Source organism: Amblyomma maculatum, chromosome 10, assembly GCF_055883805.1.
Source record: "Amblyomma maculatum isolate TAMU_Amacu chromosome 10, ASM5588380v1, whole genome shotgun sequence".
Lineage (NCBI taxonomy): Eukaryota > Metazoa > Arthropoda > Arachnida > Ixodida > Ixodidae > Amblyomma > Amblyomma maculatum.
Window position 1 is genome coordinate 164,925,491 of NC_139353.1, and position 17,779 is coordinate 164,943,269.

The 17,779-nt window shown below is 48.6% G+C and overlaps 1 protein-coding gene across 1 annotated transcript in view; it reads right to left on the bottom strand.

Annotated features, from left to right (window-relative positions):
- LOC146177841 (galactosylceramide sulfotransferase-like) overlaps positions 1-17,779 on the bottom strand; it is a 247,093-nt gene that overhangs the window by 68,698 nt on the left and 160,616 nt on the right. Inside the window, exon 4 of the mRNA XM_084580609.1 lies at positions 16,720-17,059. Coding sequence (XP_084436735.1) covers positions 16,720-17,059 — 340 coding nt within the window. The remainder of the gene's footprint in view (positions 1-16,719; positions 17,060-17,779) is intronic.

Sequence of the window (17,779 nt, forward strand, 5' to 3'; positions counted from 1 at the left end):
TATCTGCGGTATATGTCACGTGAGTGTTGAGATGCGGATGAGAGAGACTATACACGGCAGTAACTCCTCGCTCTGCAGTATGTGATGCATCGGTATATAATATGCACCCTTCAGGCAGATGTGCGGATAATACCGACGGGGAAGCAGTGGGGCGATTGTCCGTGAGCTGGCAGTACGACCATGGAGGTAGTGTCTTTAAATGATGTAGTTGTAAAGACTGTTTGCGAGCTCTGTTTGCCATCCGCTGATCAACGAGTTCAGTGAGCGTATTTAGCTGGGCATACTCTTGAAGTACTGGTATGGGTGTTAGGCGGGGGAGGTACGTTATTGCACGCATAGCCTCACGATTGATGGCCTCAAGAGAGTCCCACTGTCTGCGGGTGAGACGTTGAAACTGTGCCTGGTATATTATACGTTGCTGGAGGACAGAGCGAACAAGCTGGCGGGCCGTGTGAGCACGCGCGCCGCCAGAGCGCATAGCTATGCGACGAATGAGACCTAAAGTAGCGTGAGCGGTCTTACGGATGGCTGTCAGCCACGGTGTGCCAGTCCCAGAGGAATGTAGAAGAAGACCAAGAATGCGAACGGTTTGTACCTGAGGAATTGAGGTATTATCTATCATAAAATTTATATTGGGAGCTTTCCGTAAACCAGCTTTATTTCCAATTCGAATGAAACAAGATTTTGTATGCGAAAGAGTTAGGCCCAAAGGAGGGAGGCGAAATGTCAATACATCCAGCGCATGCTGGAGGGCCGCCTGATGGACAGACGTATCTGGGTGACAGCACCATAAGGTTATATCATCGGCATACGCAAGCACCCGTATAGAAGGGATGGCCTCTAGGGCTCGAATAAGTGGAATGAAGGCCACATTAAATAAAGTAGGGGCGAGAACGGAGCCCTGGGGCACTCCTCTGTTTGAGGGGAAGTGACCAAAGGGCTTTCCATGGACACGCACACTGAATGTTCTATTTGTTAGAAAGGCGTGAATGGCGAGGAGAAACCTGTGAGGAAGACCAAGAGTTTGTAGGGAGGCAAGAATGGCTGAGTGAAGGATGTTATCATATGCCTTTGTTATATCTGTAGCGATCACAGTTCTAACAAGATGACTGTGCGGAGAGTGGTGAAGCACGTCAGCAGCCAAAGTAGCAAGACCGTCCTCCGTTCCTATTTGCGAGCGGAAGCCAATTTGGGATTCTGGATAACAATCATGGGATTCCAACCACCACGATAAGCGAGTGGCGAGAATGTTTTCGTAAAGCTTGCAGATTGTTGGCGTCAGGGAAATTGGACGAAGGGCCGAGAGAGATACTGGAGGATGACCTGACTTCGGTATTGGAACAACAATAGAATGCTTCCACTCGTCCGGCATGACACCAGAATGCCACACGTCATTGAATGCATCAAGCAGGGCCTGCAAAGCAGTCCCTTCCAAGTTGCGGAATAAGGAGTTAGGTATGCCGTCGTGGCCGGGAGCAGAGTTAGATTTGAGGCGTTCAATGGAGGCCAGCAGCTCTGCCATGGTTAGGTCAGAAGTAATCTCATCGGGGGGTTCGGTAACCGGTAAGCAAGGTGGAGAAGTTGAGGTGGAATCATAGTGGGGAAAAAACTGTCTGGCCGCCTGTTTTGCAAATGTGTCCTCATCTACATTCATAGCAAGGCGAATGCTCTCTGTGTAATCAGAAACTTGAGAAGAGCGCTCCATGGCGTGAAACACTCTCCAAAGTTGTCGATTACTCTGCTTGGAGGACAGGCGCTCACACCATGAAGCCCAACGTTGCCTTCCTAGACGCTTTTCATACCGCCTCGCACGCGCGGTAGCCCGGTGAAGAGCGGGGATAGCCGATGGGTCATCGGGGTTACGAGCAGCATAATGATCTGCCTGGCGACGCAGAGCCCAAAGATTCAGGAGGTGGATGTCCGGGTTTGGCTCGTCTTCATTTACAGTGGTGGTAATCGTGTGGGACGCAAGAACAGCAGAGAGAGTAGACAATGCTGATGATGGGGTGAAATCAGATAAGCGATTGTCTGCGCGTACAGAGTCCCAAGATGTTATTCGTACGCTACGGCGTATTTTGCGTATCCGCGAAGGAGTGAGAGAGATAAAGATAGGACTGTGATCACTACCCCATGTGTCTGGTTCAACAGCCCAATGAGGGCTACCAGGGCCTAACCACCAAGTCAAATCAGGTGAATAAGGCCCACCTCGTGGACGGGTAGAGGTATGCGGGTGGTTTAAAAGGTGAAAAGAATTATCTGAAAAGCTTCCCTGGATGTGTGCACCCCTGGGAGAATCCGATGGGTAACCCCACGAGGTGTGTGCGCCATTGAAGTCTCCACCGACTAGAATAGAGATACCCGAGTAGGTAGAACGCAGAAAACGAACCCATCCAAGATTAGGAGATGCGGAACCAGGACGGCCATAAAAGGAAACTAGTATAAGTGGCGTGCGTACAGGCTTAACTAGGAGTGCTACCACCTCTTGGCGTGTGTTACACCAGCGTGAAAGGTCGATCGGTGTGTGGGGAACTGAAGTGTGAATATAAATTGCAGATTTACCTGGGCTGTGGGAAGAGGTGATGCAACGGCGATCAGGAATGGAAGGTGAATGGTAAGCGCAGAATCCTGAAAGGCGAGGAAGTGAGTTATGCTCTTGAAGTAAGAAGGCCCACGCCTTTAGCTTTTTGTCGCGAAGACGGATGTTCACTTCAGAGGCCTTATTCGCAAAGCCTCGACAATTCCACTGCACCACCAGAGACAGTGCATTATCCATTGCGAGGCCGAAGAGCTTCTACGATGAGGGAGGTCACCTGCTCCATAAGGGCTAATATTTTATCCACTGTCGGGGTATTCGGGGTTAACGTGTTGTATGCACGTGATTGTGGTTTGTTGCTTAATCGAGGTGATTCATTTGAAATCTTATCACGAGGTATTATAGTTCTTCGAGAGGGGTGAGAGCGACGCTGTTCTCGGAGCTGGGTGAGTTCGTCTAGACGTTGGCGAGCCTCTGCAATGGCATTGTCTAAAACAGCGTCTTCATCTGCGGCATCCACATGTGATTGGTGCACTGGCCGTTTTGGTGTACCATTTGATCCACGAGGGTGGGTCGCTTGTGCGTATGAACCATTCTGAGAAGACGTATGATGAGCAGGTGGGTCAAGTAAAGGAAGTGCAGGGAAGTCGGTTTCTTCACATGTAAGAGCAGCGAAGCGATTACTTGTAGGAATATCTTCTTTTCCAGGCGGCTTGCGCGACGGCCTCGTTCTCTTCTTCTTTGGACAAGCGGGGGAGCGCATGTCATGGTCCGCCGATTTGCATAGGGCACAAAGCGCTATTGGTTCATTCATGTCGGCCACAGCTGCCGGATTAGGGCAGGTATTTTGCATGTGCCCTTCTTTATGGCAGTGATAACAAAATATACGACGAGGTCGGAAGGGCTGTGGTTTGATAATCGCACCATAATAGGTTAGGTACTCAGGCAAAGTCAGCGGGCCTTGTAGAGTGAGTAGGTATGAACCCCTGCGCCCCAGAGGCCGTGCTTGCAACACTGAGTGAGTTGAACAGCGAATGTTTGCTCGCACCTCCTCAGAAGGACTTCTGCTGTCAACATGGTAAACGACGCAGCGGAGGGTGTCAGGGCCAGAGGCAAAATATATTTGCACTCGGACATGCTCATTCGCATCCAGGGGAATTTGAGTAACTGCACACATTTTCTGGGCGTCCACCAAGGATGGCAAGTTCACCGTAATGGTGTTCGATGGGCGATGGACGACAAATCCACAGTAGTTTGTAGAACCTAGAACTTGGTCAATTGTGGCTTGGACACACCGGGGAGGGATAGTCGTTATATCAAAGCGCAATGTAGGCTTGATGGTGACGCGGAACGAGTTAGCAGCAAGTGGAAGCGAGGCTCGACTCACTGGCGGCATCTGTGGGGGTGTCAGGGGCTGACACGCTGTAGTTGGCCTTGGAAGGGAAGACTGAATCGGTGCGACGGGCACAGTTCCTTGAGGGAGGGTTACAGGCACCGAGGCGGCGGTGCAATCCATGGGACAAGCCGAAGTCGTTCCATCCGAAGACGAAGCAGACTGGGGGCATGTAGGCGTTGATGATTGCGTGCACGTGGATGTTGCGCCAGGTTGTAACACAGCGGAAATCCGCACACCTGTCGTCGGCGGAGCAGAATCCATGCAAGCGCGTAGCCCAGCCTCGCTCGGCAACGCCGAGCTAAGCCTAGCCTGCGCCTGAGGGATCCGGTTGGACTTTCTTACTTGAGAAAGGGCCCACCGAGTCGGAAATCGCTCCACAGGGGCGTCTTCGTCATTCGTTCTTACGGAGGGCACTGTCCTACCCACACAAAACGACAGTTAATAGGCGAAACAAGATAAAAACACAGAGCTCTAAGCGGACACGTATCAGCTCAGGCGCTTCTTCTTCCTCCCTCTTTGATGACTTCTTTGATGACTGTCTCTGCAATTTCTTTTCTAGCACCCTTCGTGACCTGTCTCTCGCAGTCGCCGTCTTTCATAATCTGTTCTGTTATGAAACCTCTTCTGTTATGTTTATAGCGTAGAACGTAATTTTTCACTAAATTTGCAACCTAATAGCCCTCATTGCTGCTTTGATTGCACTTAGTTCCAGCTGAACAGGTTTAAACATTCCTAACCTTCCGCCTCTTCATCGAGTAAATGACCTCGTGAACTGCAATCTCCAGGATAGATGCCGCACTCCTACTTAAGTCATATCTCACTGCCTTTCGACTCCTGTCTTCTGCTCCTTGCTGGGAAGTATGGCGCCAACGCAAAAGACAAAAAAAACGGATATGCAAGACCCTTAGGGCGGGAAGTTGGAGGAAAATACTACTGTTCTGGCTACAAATCATCCAAGATACCATACAGTGCAGCGCTGCAACAAGAAATGCAAGCTTCATCCCACAGTACTTCTTCGGTGTCGCAAAGGCGATGGAAGGGGACAATTAGAAGACGCATTCTCTAGTTGACATAGTAAAAGCATCGCATAAATGTGGACGATCATCTCAGCCTGTCCGGCCTGCATCTACAAATGAAAATGAGAGCAATGCTCAACAAAGGCCAAAATTAGCTACAGCTGTTGAGTATGACACATGTCATTACTACGAAGGTAAAGAAGGAACAGAAAGCTACTTGCATGGCCGAAGATGTACGATATGTCATGAGGTACTCTCTTCCGAGCAAGCGAGTCTACGCCAGTAAGGAGACGCTAAGGTTTTCTGAAGAGCAACCATTCAGCGCGACCACTCTCGGACAAAACAGGAAGTGTGGTTACGAAATACGGCGACTGCGAGGACATGTCACGAAGGTGTAAAATAATTTTGCAGAGACAAACTTCAAAGACGTACATCCGAAGTGAATAAGGAAGCAAGCGGCCGACCTTTGTGCTGGTGACAAGGGACAACTTGCGAAGCAAGCCAAGGAATGTAAACAGCTGAGCCTGACACCCATGCTTACGGTCAAAACTCACAAGGAAGGGAATCCGTTCTGAACTATAATATAGATGAGAGAGGCACTTGGTACAGACGTGTTGCACGCTTTTGCTAGAACATCTTTACGATTGCAAATAGATGACCAGTTTAAGATCCAAGGCTCCGAGGATGTCATCACATTCCTGAAAGAAGGCTGCCCGGTCACCTGCGTTTGTGGTTTTACGGTAAAACATGTACTTTACTATTCGGGTCACGGAAGCTTTAACTGCCGTGGAAGAATGTATTGATCAGTTGGGGGCACTCAAGTTCAAGAATGAGTCCTGTATTAGTGCTTCAGCTTTCCTACATTGCTGGAAAAGTACCTTATTTCGTTACTATAAAATTCAGCTCTAAATGGTGCAAACAAAAGTGTGGCATTAGAATAGAATCTTGCATCTACCATGTTAGAATCTTGCATTGCGCCAGTCTTTCTGATATTTACATGGAAATGGAACCGATCCTTGAAATCAAGTTTGGCAGAACTCGATCTTCTGGAAACATTTAGGTTTGCGGTCGACTTCTTACTTTGCTTCCCTGTTGTGAACGCATATTGACGGGCTGTAAACAGTATTCTAGGCACCTTTCGGGGTGTTTTCGATTGGCTGGATTTCACGTTTAAGCTTCCATGGCATTCAGTGATGGTACCTCTTCCAGAGGTACCATTCAGAAATGGTACCTCTGGTACTCGTTGGACGTACCAGACGAAATATCAGAAAAACATGTTTGGCCGTCATTCCGGGGATTCACAACAAGAAAAGAAGAGTCTAGCATATTTTCACGGACAACAGGGCTAGACATAACTAAACGACAGGGCGAAGGTGTACGAGCAGGTAGAGTTCGGCACACAGCACGCGAGCCCACTTCAGCGTCGTTTTCTTCCAGGCGCCACCTGAGAACATAAGGAACACCAGGTTGCATTACTCCCCTTCCTGAAAAGAAATAAAAGCAGAGACTGAGTGCAAGCGATGAGCGATGCTAGCGAAAACAAAAGGATCAGAACAGGAACAGAATAGATAACGGAGGCGGAGTAAGGTGCCCTACGCGACAACGAAACAAGCGCATTACTGCACATTACCGCGTGAAATGCGGCTTCATGCGGACTTGTACGACCTCGGAGCGTGGTTGCCGGCGTGAGAGCTGCACAGTAGCAGCTGGGAGGACTCCGTATGTCATTTCGCGACACGGCGCAGAACTTCGTACGGTCCAAAGTAAAGCGATATCATTTTTTCAAACAAAAAGGGCCGGCGCACCGACGTCCACACCCAAACTTGCTCTCCAGTCTGGTATACGACGTGTCGATGAAGGATGTTGTAGCGATGCGCATCCGTGCTCTGCTGTTGCTGAATGTGAATGCGGGCACGCTGGCGTGCTTCCCTGGCGCGCTGAGCAAACTGCTCGGCGTCTGGCGGGAGCGGATGATCATCAGTGTAGCCGGGAAGCATGGCATCCAACATCGTCTCAACGTCGCGTCCGTAGAGCACGGAAATGGTCTAAACCGAGTCGTCTCTTGGATGGCAGTGTTGTAGGCGTATGTGACGTACGGGAAAATCTCATTCCAGGTTTTGTGCTACTAGTCTATGTACAGTCTTTGTCAAAAGTGTAGAGCCCGGGGGGTCTGCTTCTGAGCCCTTTCCTGCGGATTGTAATGCATTTCCTGCGTTCCTCAATCTCTTGATGGTAAGAATATTTTTGCACTACCCTGTCTAATGGGAAAGGACCTCCACTAATGCTAAATTAGCGCTACTACACGGCTCAGAAGCGGACCCCTGGGCTCTAGACTTTTGACAAAGGCTGTACATTGCGAATATGTCGGTCATCGTTTTATTGAGTGTCTCCGTGCCCAGGACTGATGATTCTCTGAGAAGTGAACTTCATCAGTGACTGTGAACCTTTACGTCTTTCGACACGCTGTTTTAGAGCGTTTCGCACTTGAAACTTCAAGGCTTTTCTGAGTTCGCGTGTGCAGGACACGACTCGTTTTCAACTTTGAACCCCGTGAAACACGATAACTCGAACCACGTTTGCAGGCTGAAGTGTTCGAAACTATTTTGCCCCAGAAGGAGCGCAGCGGGTTTGCAGAGCCTCTTCCAAGCGCCCACCCCTGTAGGAGCCGGGCGCCAGGCCGGGGGACGCTTGTGCCCATTTTTACCGGTAAGTGCCCGGCGGCGGGCTCGTGTGACAGAGCTTAAATACGTCGTGCATAAGTTGTGCCGTAAACGCCGTGTCTCTATCGGTGATGACTTGGGACGGCGCGCCATGGCACAACACGATTTCTTGCATAAAACATTGTGCGATCTCAGATGACGTGCCACGCTGCACAGCCTCGGTTTCCGCATACCATGTGGCAGAGCCGATCGAGACTATAATCCATTTGTTACCGCCGATGACAGCTGAACTGGGCCGAGAAGGTCTATACGGATTTGGCCAAACAGCGTCCGCAGAAGCGCAATATGTTGGAGTGAACCTGCTGGCTTGAGAGGCGGCGCCTTTCGACGTTGGCACTCACGGCAGCGTAGCAATGAACGACGTTAGCTAGTTTAGGCAAATAATAGGCCAGACGAACTCGAGTGGGTATGCGTGCATAGCCCAAGTTGCCAGAGCGGGGCTTGTCAAGGCAAGCTAAAAGATATTGACGCGGAGGTCGGCCGGCACTACTAGGAGGCGCGCTCGGTCAACAGTGCTGGAGGTTTTCTTGAATACAACGCCATTCCGCAGACAGAAAGCAGACAGGTTCCGAGCAAATTGGCGAGCGATGTCAGCAGCGCGACCCTCCTGATGGTAAATAACAGATCGAAGGTCCGGGCCAGCTCTCTGTTGGGACATCACTTCTGAGGCGCTCACCAGTCCAAGAAAGCCGCTCTCGTTGTCCGTGCTCTCATCGTCTAAACCGACGGGTTCGCGCGACAGACCGTCCGCATATTCGTGTTTCTGGTAGATTTATACACAGTGGTGTGCTCAAATTATTGAAGGCGAAGGTTCCATCGTGCTAAGCGCCCCGATGGGTCGCTGAGACTGCCTGCCAGCACAAAGAATTATGTTCGGTGAGGACTTCAAACGGGCGTCCATAGAGGTAAGCCCTAATTTTCTCGGTTGCCCACACAACCACAATGCATTCCATTTCCCTAGTGAAATAGTTTGTTTCAGCACGGGAGAGCTTGCGGCTGGTATACGCGATGACCTTTTAGACTTGAACGAGTACAGCGCCGAGGCCGATATTGAAGGCGTCGGTGTGTACTTCAGCGTCAGCGCCTTCGTGAAAGTGCGCAAAAACAAGGTTTGTTTGCAGTCGTCTGCGCAGCGCCGAAAAAAGCCTCTTGATTCTCGCCCCCCACACGAACTGTGTATCATTGAGCGTGAGGCGAGTCGGGGGGGAGGCAATCTTTGGAAAATCGCGATGAAGCGGGAGTAGTACGCGCAGAGACCTAGGAAGCGTTTCAAACTTCTCTTGGTAGCAGGAACAGGAAATTTGGTGACGGCAGCAGTCTTCTTGGGGCCTGGCCTCATGCCATCTGTGCTCACGTGATGACCGAGAAATTTCAACTCTTTTTAGTCAAAGTGGCATTTCTCTAATTTGAGTGTTACGTCAGTTGACCGAAGGGTGCCTACCCCTGTGCGCAGGCGTTCAACGCGTTCGACAAGGGTTTCAGAGAACACGACGGCGTTATCGAGGTAACATGAATACATTTCTCACTTGAGGCTGGCAAGGACTTTGTTCGTCATGAGCGGAAAAGTAGCGGGCGCCGGACATAGGCTGAAAGGCAGCACTTTAAACTCATACAGTCTGCCTGGGGTGATAAAAGACGTTTTTTCGCGGTCTCGCTCATCGACCTCAATCTGCCAAAGCCCGCTATTCAAGTCGACTGAAGATAAGTACTGGGCGCGACGTAGTCAGTCGTGCGAGTCGTCGATAGGGAGCAGCAGGTAGACGTCTTTTTTAGTTATTTCGTTCAGTTTTATATAGTCAAAGCAAAACCGAAGGGCCCCATCCTTTTTCTTTACCAGCACGACAGGGGACGACCACGGGCTGTTGGATGGTTGGATGACACCATCCCAAAGCATCTCCTGCACCTGTATTTGAATCGCTTCCCGTTCAGTTGTTGAGATGCGGTACGACTGCTGGCGTCTAGGAGGCGTATCGTTGGGTGTAATGATGCGGTGCTTCACAAGAGGCGTTTGCCGAATTTTCCATCAGGTCGCGAAGCAATTGTATTCGAGACGGAGAGCACGCAGTTCGCGCTGCTGTGTTCCCGAGAGATCTGTACTGTTATCCAGACGGTCAAGGAACGGGCGAACATTTTCAGCTGCTCCGAATGTGAAACATTCGGAGACGTCCGCTAAGGAGTCGGCAAATGCGATTGCAGTAACACGGAAAACATGACGGGGTTCGTTCGTGAAGTTAGTAACCAGGAGCTCAGATCAGCCGTCACGGAGGCGGTTGAGCCTGCGCGCTGTAGTGATGCCGTAGGTGAGCTAAAGAGACTGGTTGCCCTCAGCGATCCGCCGTCCCGTCCCGCAGTTCATTGCAGGTAGCAGTCACAAAAACACTGGCGCGTGGCGGAATAAAAAGTTTTCGGCTGAAATTCGAAAAGCGGCGCTGCGTTGGTGGCTCTCGGTGTACGTATCCTCCGCTTTCTTGGTCGAAAAGGTGACGGTAAACTTCCGGAGATCGATAATGGCTGCATACCCCCCGACAAAATCTATACCGAGAATATACAGTCGCGGGGGTACTCAGGTATTACGAGGCAGCTGACCCCAAACGTGGAGTCGCGAATTTGGACTCTCGCCGTACACTGGCCGCTCCGAGTTACGAAATGTCCGCCAGCGGTGCGAATCTGCGTGCCAGACCATGGCGTCTTTACTTTATTTAGAAGCGCAGCAAGCTTTCCGATTAAAATAGAAAAATCAGCACCTGTGTCCATCAATGCGCTAACCTTATAGCCGTTGAGAAGCAATGGTGTATCCAGCGAGAATCGATCTCCATGTGTACGAACTGTCGTCGGGGCCGACAAGTCGTGGTCGCTCATATGTCGCGTTGTCAGGGGGTCTTTGTCACGTCGATTGGAAGTGGTCTCGCGCCTGGAGATTGCTGTCTTCAGTTTTCCTGACGCGGACTTGGCAACCGCCGCTGCGCCATTCAGGAAGAGCTGAGCTGCACGAGAGACGGACAGCGTGAATGTCACTAGAAACTTGGCGACGTGCGCTGCTGGGCTACGTAGTCCTCAATATCCCAAGGTTATTCACCTAATGGAGGGCGATGCATGTTGCTGAGAAACCATTTCAGTCCCACTCGTCGATATGGGCACTGGCGATACAAATGTCCTGCTTCCCCGCAGTGAAAGCACAGGTGCCGCCGATTTGTGCACACCAAAGGTCTGCTTTTCGCTGGGGTGGTCGGCGGTTGTCTATTACGGATCATCATCATCCTAAGCCTGGCTATACTGACTACAGGGCGAAGGCCTCTCCCATATTCCTCATTAACCCGGTCCTGTGGTAGCTGCATCCACTTGACCCCTGCGAACTTCTTAACCTCATCCGCCCACCCAACTTTCTGCCGCTCCCTGCTACGCTTTCCTTTTCTTAGAATGCAGTCCAGTAGAATGCCAGACTCTTGAGTTATTTCTCTGACCCACACTGACCGTTTCCTATCTCATAACGTTATTGCTACCACTTTTCTTCCCACGGCCCTCTGTGTATTCCTCAACTTAAGTAGAACCCTCTTTATTAGCATCCACGTTTCAGCCCCATAGTACAGGTAAAATGCAACAGTTGTATTGTTTCCTCTTGGGCAATACTGGTAAGCTGCTAGTCATAATATGGAAGTGCTTGCCAAATGCGCTTCATTCCAGTTTTATCCTTCTTATTTCCCTTTCATGGTCCGCATCTACGGTAACTACCTGTCGTAAGTAGACATATTCGCTTGTTACTTCAAGTGCATCGCTACCTAACGTAAACTGTTGTTCCTTCCCTAGGCTATTGAACAGGGTGGGCTGAATACAGGCAGCCTTGGCCAGGCGGTAGTAAGGGTGTCGAATCAGGCGGAGGGCGTCGGAAGACATCCGGATACGTTCCGACAGTATTCGATGGAAAAGGGTGACGGGTCAGCACACGGTACCGAAGGCCGAAATGCGTGCTGAAACTCTTCTCGGGTGACAGTAGCGACAGAGCCGACCGTTGGCTGGGATGCGCTGAAAAGTACCTGGAGCTATTTGCACAAAACGGAGCGGATGATGTTGCAAAGATCCGGGGTAGCCCCGAAGGGTGCAAGCGGCTCCATGAGCGAAGCGGCGAGTATAGGCCTATCGTAGGTCATAGACCACTGCTGGATCATCCTTTTCATCGTGATTGCTTCAGTAAGAAAGTGGGCAACCGTGCTCGGTGGATTGCGCACGAGGCCAGCGAACAGTTTCATTTGGACGCCATGCATTACATGGCGCATCTTTTTCTCTTCGGCCATGGCCAAGTCAGATCTTCGGAAGAGCCTGGTGATGAGCTTTACATAGAAAGTTACAGTCTCATTCGGCATCTTCATGCTAGAGTCTAAAGCCCTTTCCGCTCATTCTCGGCAATCCGCGCTATTGTAGGTATTCACGATTCGTCGGCAACACTCGCGCCACGATGTTAGTGCGTCTTGTCGATTCTCGTATCAAGTACGAGCACCATCTTCCCGGCTGAAGGAGACGTTGCTAAGCTTTGCGGCGCCATCTCACGGATTAAATGAGGCGATCTGTTCTAACTGGGTGAGCCAGTCTTCGACGTCTTCAACCTGACTGCCTTGGAAAGACTTAGGCAGTGTTGTGTTCTGTAGAGTGTAATAAGCATGGAGCTTGCATGGCAGGTCGAGGGGCGGCTGCAGTGGTGAATTGCAATGGCCCCTGCTCAGGAGGTAGGCCTAGGTTCCTCTGGCTAGCACGGTGCACAGGAGTGTCGATTGGCACAGGACCTTAATTATAGGCTAGCGGAGGAGTACGGGACATATATTGAGATCGATACCCGGCACCGACACCAAAATATCCCATGGAAAACACAGCTAGACGTAACTAAACGACAGAGCGAAGCTGTACGAGCAGCAAAAGTTCTGCACACAGCACGTGAGCCGACATCAGCGTCCTTTTCTTCCAGGCGCGACCTGAGATTATAAGGAACACTAGGTGGCAATATAATAGTTTATCGCAATGCATTAAGAAATCATGTTTTCATCAAGTAGAGCACAGTATCACGAGACAAGTTGCTAGGGTATGCAGGAGTAGATACCCTGGCCCACTCATAACTTGAGATACGGAAAACCACCTATAAACTTTGAGTGACAGCAAAAGAATGAAGAAAAGGAATGTACGGCAAGCAACTAATAAGGTGTCCTTCAATACGTACACATACGTACACATATTTTAATGAAAGTTGCAAGTAGGTATGACATTCAAGTCGTGTTCGCCGCTCCAAAAAGTTAATAAGCCTCTGCCATATCCTCTGCCATTAGCCTCTTCCATGAGCAAAGATCGCAAAGACACAGTAAACGCGTGAGAATTGCTCACAAAGCAGGTTTTGCGGAATGTCATACTGGCATTGTAGATAACATTTTTTGTTGTGTGGAATGAGTTACATAGGCTAAACCGGCAGGTGTTTGAACAGGAGGTTAAAGGAGCATTGTAATTGTATAGGTAAAATACCTGACCCTGGAAACCTTGTACCCCATTGTGCAAAACATAAACGCCCGCCAGAATTTCAAGGAACCATCATCTTAGGCCGTTCAAAAGAAAGAAAAGGAAGATTAGTAATAGAAGCATTTCAGATACGGGAAGGCGGATAAGACAAGCGCGTAAGCACACCGTCAGTTATGATAGAAAATCATGAGATAAAACTAACAAAGGAGCTTAGGCGCATAGGAATGTGACACTGCCTGTGCAATGAGGTTCTGAGAGTTATTATTGCATAAGCAATACTATGCGAGGTTTCAGCCCGTCGCGTAATCCCGGCCGGTAGCCACGTTTGACCCTTGACCTTTAGAGAAGAAGAAAAAGAAAAAGAGACAGGAAAAGAAAAAGGAAAATAAAAAAAGAAGAGGAAAATGGAGAAGAAAAAAGAAGAAGTAGAAGAAGAAGGAAAAGAAATAGAAGAGGCTACGTCGGCTTCCTACTGGGTTTTAATACAGTTAAAACCGAGTAGGCTGAGCAAGCAAAGCCGACGTAGCTGCTTCTATTTTTTTTCTTCTTCTTCTACTAAAGTTAATGTTCTACTAAAGTTTAACTAAACTTAAGACCCTGTAAATGTTTTTTATCAGATGATGCTCATGGACTGCTTTTAATAAAATCCTGTCATGAATATACTATAGCTGTCAGTGGGTGCTTGTCCTGTGTACGTCAGTTTTCATGCTTCCTTGTTGGTCTGTTTATAGTGTAGAGCGTAATTTTTTTCGACATGCTCAACCAACTAGCCCTCTTTGCTACTTTGCTTGTCTCTCGTGCCCTCAATTGCCTTAGGACGTTCAAACTCTATAATCCGAACAGGACCGTGCTCCTATCTCCAGCAAAATTGATTTGATGTAATTACCAACCACGCAAAGTATTTAACCACGGCACTATATATCTTTAGATTAGTAATTAGAGAAAATTGATACCTTAGTTAAAATTTTGGTAACTGCGAAGAGCTTTGCGCTTTTCGATGCGAGAACGTATTTCTCTTGCCTTTTGCTTATTTTTTGTATTTATGTTGATCAAAACGTTTCCAATGAATTAAGCACGTTACAGGTTTTGATAGGGATTACATTACAGGAGCTGGTAAAGCAATTAACTCTCTTACAGTGATTTGTGTTTACAGTGTAGCCAACCTTTGGTTCTTCCCACAGCTGTCATTACGTCCTCCACAATATAACTGAAGATGAAGACTCCTCTCTCTCTGTCTCCACTCTGCAACCCACTATTATCGACAGGTGGCTAATGCTAATTTCAGCTGAACTGAATGTATGGATCCGAATTAATTAATATTGTTACGTGGTGGCATGAGAAGCGATGTAACACGGCGATACAACAGAAACAGAATGACGTGATGACATGACGATGAAATATGCATTAATGGCCAGCGGGCCTGGCGCGAGCGCTCCGCCCCGCGCCACTGCCCCCTTCGTCATCTTCGTAGCACTACTCGGGGCCACTGAGCGATCGTCCCGATCGATTGCTAGAAATACAATGCATAAACGTGTCCATGAACAAATGCATAGGATTAAGACATGAAACGCTGGACACCACAATGAATGCGAAGATGGGCAGAATGCTTGCACCGGAGCGTCAAGTCCAATCTTCGCCGTTTGTCGAAGGCCAAGGCTCATGGACACGCCGAATGGCTTGGGCGGGGGTGCTGTCTTCGCTCGAGTGGTCGTGAGGTCGCTTCGTGTTACGCGCTTTAGAGTTAGGACGAAGCCACAAGGCACACCCCACAGAGGAAAACCCACGGTTACATCGTGGGAAAAACATAGCACAGCGCACAGTCAGTGCCCCATGCACACGCGCTTCGTCTTCGTCGCTATCTTAATCCGTGACAATTATAGCGCTTTTGTGAAAAGGCAGGCTGGGAAGTGAAAAGCCGGGCATAAATAATTCAAAGGTATGAATAATAGACAAATTAAGAAGGCAACAAGAATATAAGCGTGGAAATCAGAAGTGGATGTACACTGCGCTGAAATAAAAACAAAATTATGATGCGAATTTTCAAGCTAGATTGAAGCACGAATAATGACTGTGCAGAGTACAGGCTTTACTCTGAATAGAGGTTTATAAAAAAATGGGGACATTTAGGCTGCGTCTTCAAGAGTGTGAAGCGACAAGCCTTAATGACTGCCGTCTGCCTGTCCCCTTTTTGCATCTTCGATAGCATGCATGAATTTTTCATATTCGATGAATCATCAGTTTCTAATTTGTGCCACAAATATCATTAGTCGATATTCCTATAGGCTGCTCCCTTCTGTGGAAAACCAACCGACATAGAAGTTGTTGCCAGTCTGAACTGAAGCATAAGAACTGGCTTGCATGGCGTTTGAAGAGGCATCCACGGATCCTGGAAAACTCCATTCCCATCTCAGCCTCTCATCTCAAAGGCGCTACAGCACCTGTTGGCACCTGCAGCGATCTCGGCCGTATCACGTGATCTCGTGATATCACAAAAAAACACCCGACAAGTCAACTTCCGGCATTGCCTTCTATCAGATGCCTCAGACATGCTTGTGACTTTTCGCTCTTAACACTCGCGCAGACATCGTTATCGAATTTATCCGTCAATGCTGGAGAACTGGATCAATAAAACACGAATTGTAGGACTAGATTTAGTCCGTTTTTGCCATTCAACAAGGGATTTGTTCGAGCCCGCGCCCTCCAGAAAACAGCGCGAAAAAAAAACGAGGTCGTTAACACACACAACACGAGCGCTCGTTGTGAGTGTTAACGTCCTCGTTTTTTTTCTGTTGCTTTCTGTTTTTCTTAATGTTGTTATCCAGAAAATCATGCGTCGCTTTGGTGTTCGCGATGTAAAGTAAGCCTAAGTAAGTCTTTACATAACCGTGATTTGACGTCAACGTCGTGATTTGACGTCACGAGACCAGATGACAGGTGAGCTCTCGGGCCAACTCGGATCCGCCTTTGAGATGAAAGACTCAGATGGAAATCCAGCCCTCCGTGATACTTTTGTCCCGAGCCAGACATACTACCCCTAGCTCACGCAGGAACGTTCATGCGGCTCGGTTACGACCGAATTTATGTCTTTGATTCGGTAGCTTACAATCAATCAATCAATCAACCAAAAATCGCCTAAAAGTTAGGCAAAATACGCGAAAAGAAGAAATTCCCCCGAGTTTGACAAATTTCTGAGCTCTGCGTGTACTGCGACTATAGCAGCGGCTCAAATGATACTCAGAGCAAAACCAGTTTACTTACAGCCAGAGAACAAAATCGTATAAATGTGCGCGACCAACTAGTTGGAATAAAAATACATTGAATTATCATGCATATGTAAGATGATAAATGTGCCATAAACTAAAAGGCATAAACTAAGAAATTAGTGAGTTCGCAGGAAAGCATACGCTTTTATAAGAAAATCAGCGAGGGGATCCGCAGCAGGCAGCGGCACGTGATGGTGACGCACCGTTCATTTATAGTTACGCCGCAAGACGGCCAGCAGTTTGACTGGCATGCTTTGCATTCCTCTAGACTGGGTTCTGCGTGTGTGTGAGTACTTACCCCGAACCCATAGTAAGAGTAGAGCGACTCGAATAGTGAAGCCGGCTCCCTCACTATGGTGACGAAAGCAGCAGCCGGCCTGAGCACTGCGCGCATCTCGGCTTCGCTGAAGCGGGCATGGTGCACCAGCAGGTCGAACGGAGTAGGGGTGCCAGCCATGGAGCGGTTGAAGAGGCGCGGGTGGCCCAGGTAGTTGTTACGGGCCGGAAGCACGAAGCGCAGGCCGCGGCTGTCCCCGTAGCGGAGCAGCACGTTCTGCACCGACGAGCTGGCGCACTTGTGAGTCTTCACAAAGCACACGCTGCGCCGAGGATGGCAGCGCTCCTCGAAGGGCCACGCACTGCGACGAAAATTGCGCTCTGGTCACTGAAATGAACGACGTGTCCTAGCCATTCGAAGTTTATTTCAGGAAGGGCAACAAACGGCAATACACCTAACGAGAGCATTTGGCGCACAAAAAAGATACAAATACATTTGTATGACACTCACTTCAGCAATTGATGCCATAGTAGAAGATCGATATCACACGCGTACAACAGGCGCGAACAGTCGTGTTCAAGAACAGAGCATTATTTGAACTGGAACATTTTGCAATATATATATATATATATATATATATATATATATATATATATATATATATATATATATATATATATATATATACTACCTTGAAGAAGGACGGTCCACCGTTCGAAACTGTTAAAATAGATAATCGGGAAAGTTGTGTGACATCCTGTTTGAATATATATATATATATATATATATATATATATATATATATATATATATATATATATATATATATATGCTAGCTGTATATATGTATATATACAGCTAGAGAGCCAGTAGCAGACCCGTGCATTATCTTTTCCGTCTTCCTACAGCCACAACAAGAAGTTGGAGGCTAATTTGCCGTAGGGATTATAAACAATAGCATATGTAGGTGCGTCGTTAACTGCTGCGCCTTGCTTTCCCCAAAAGGCAAACCGACTACAGACTAAGGGCGGACTATGATGAGAGGCAGCAGCATGTCGGCGGCCTGCATGCAGGATAGGCG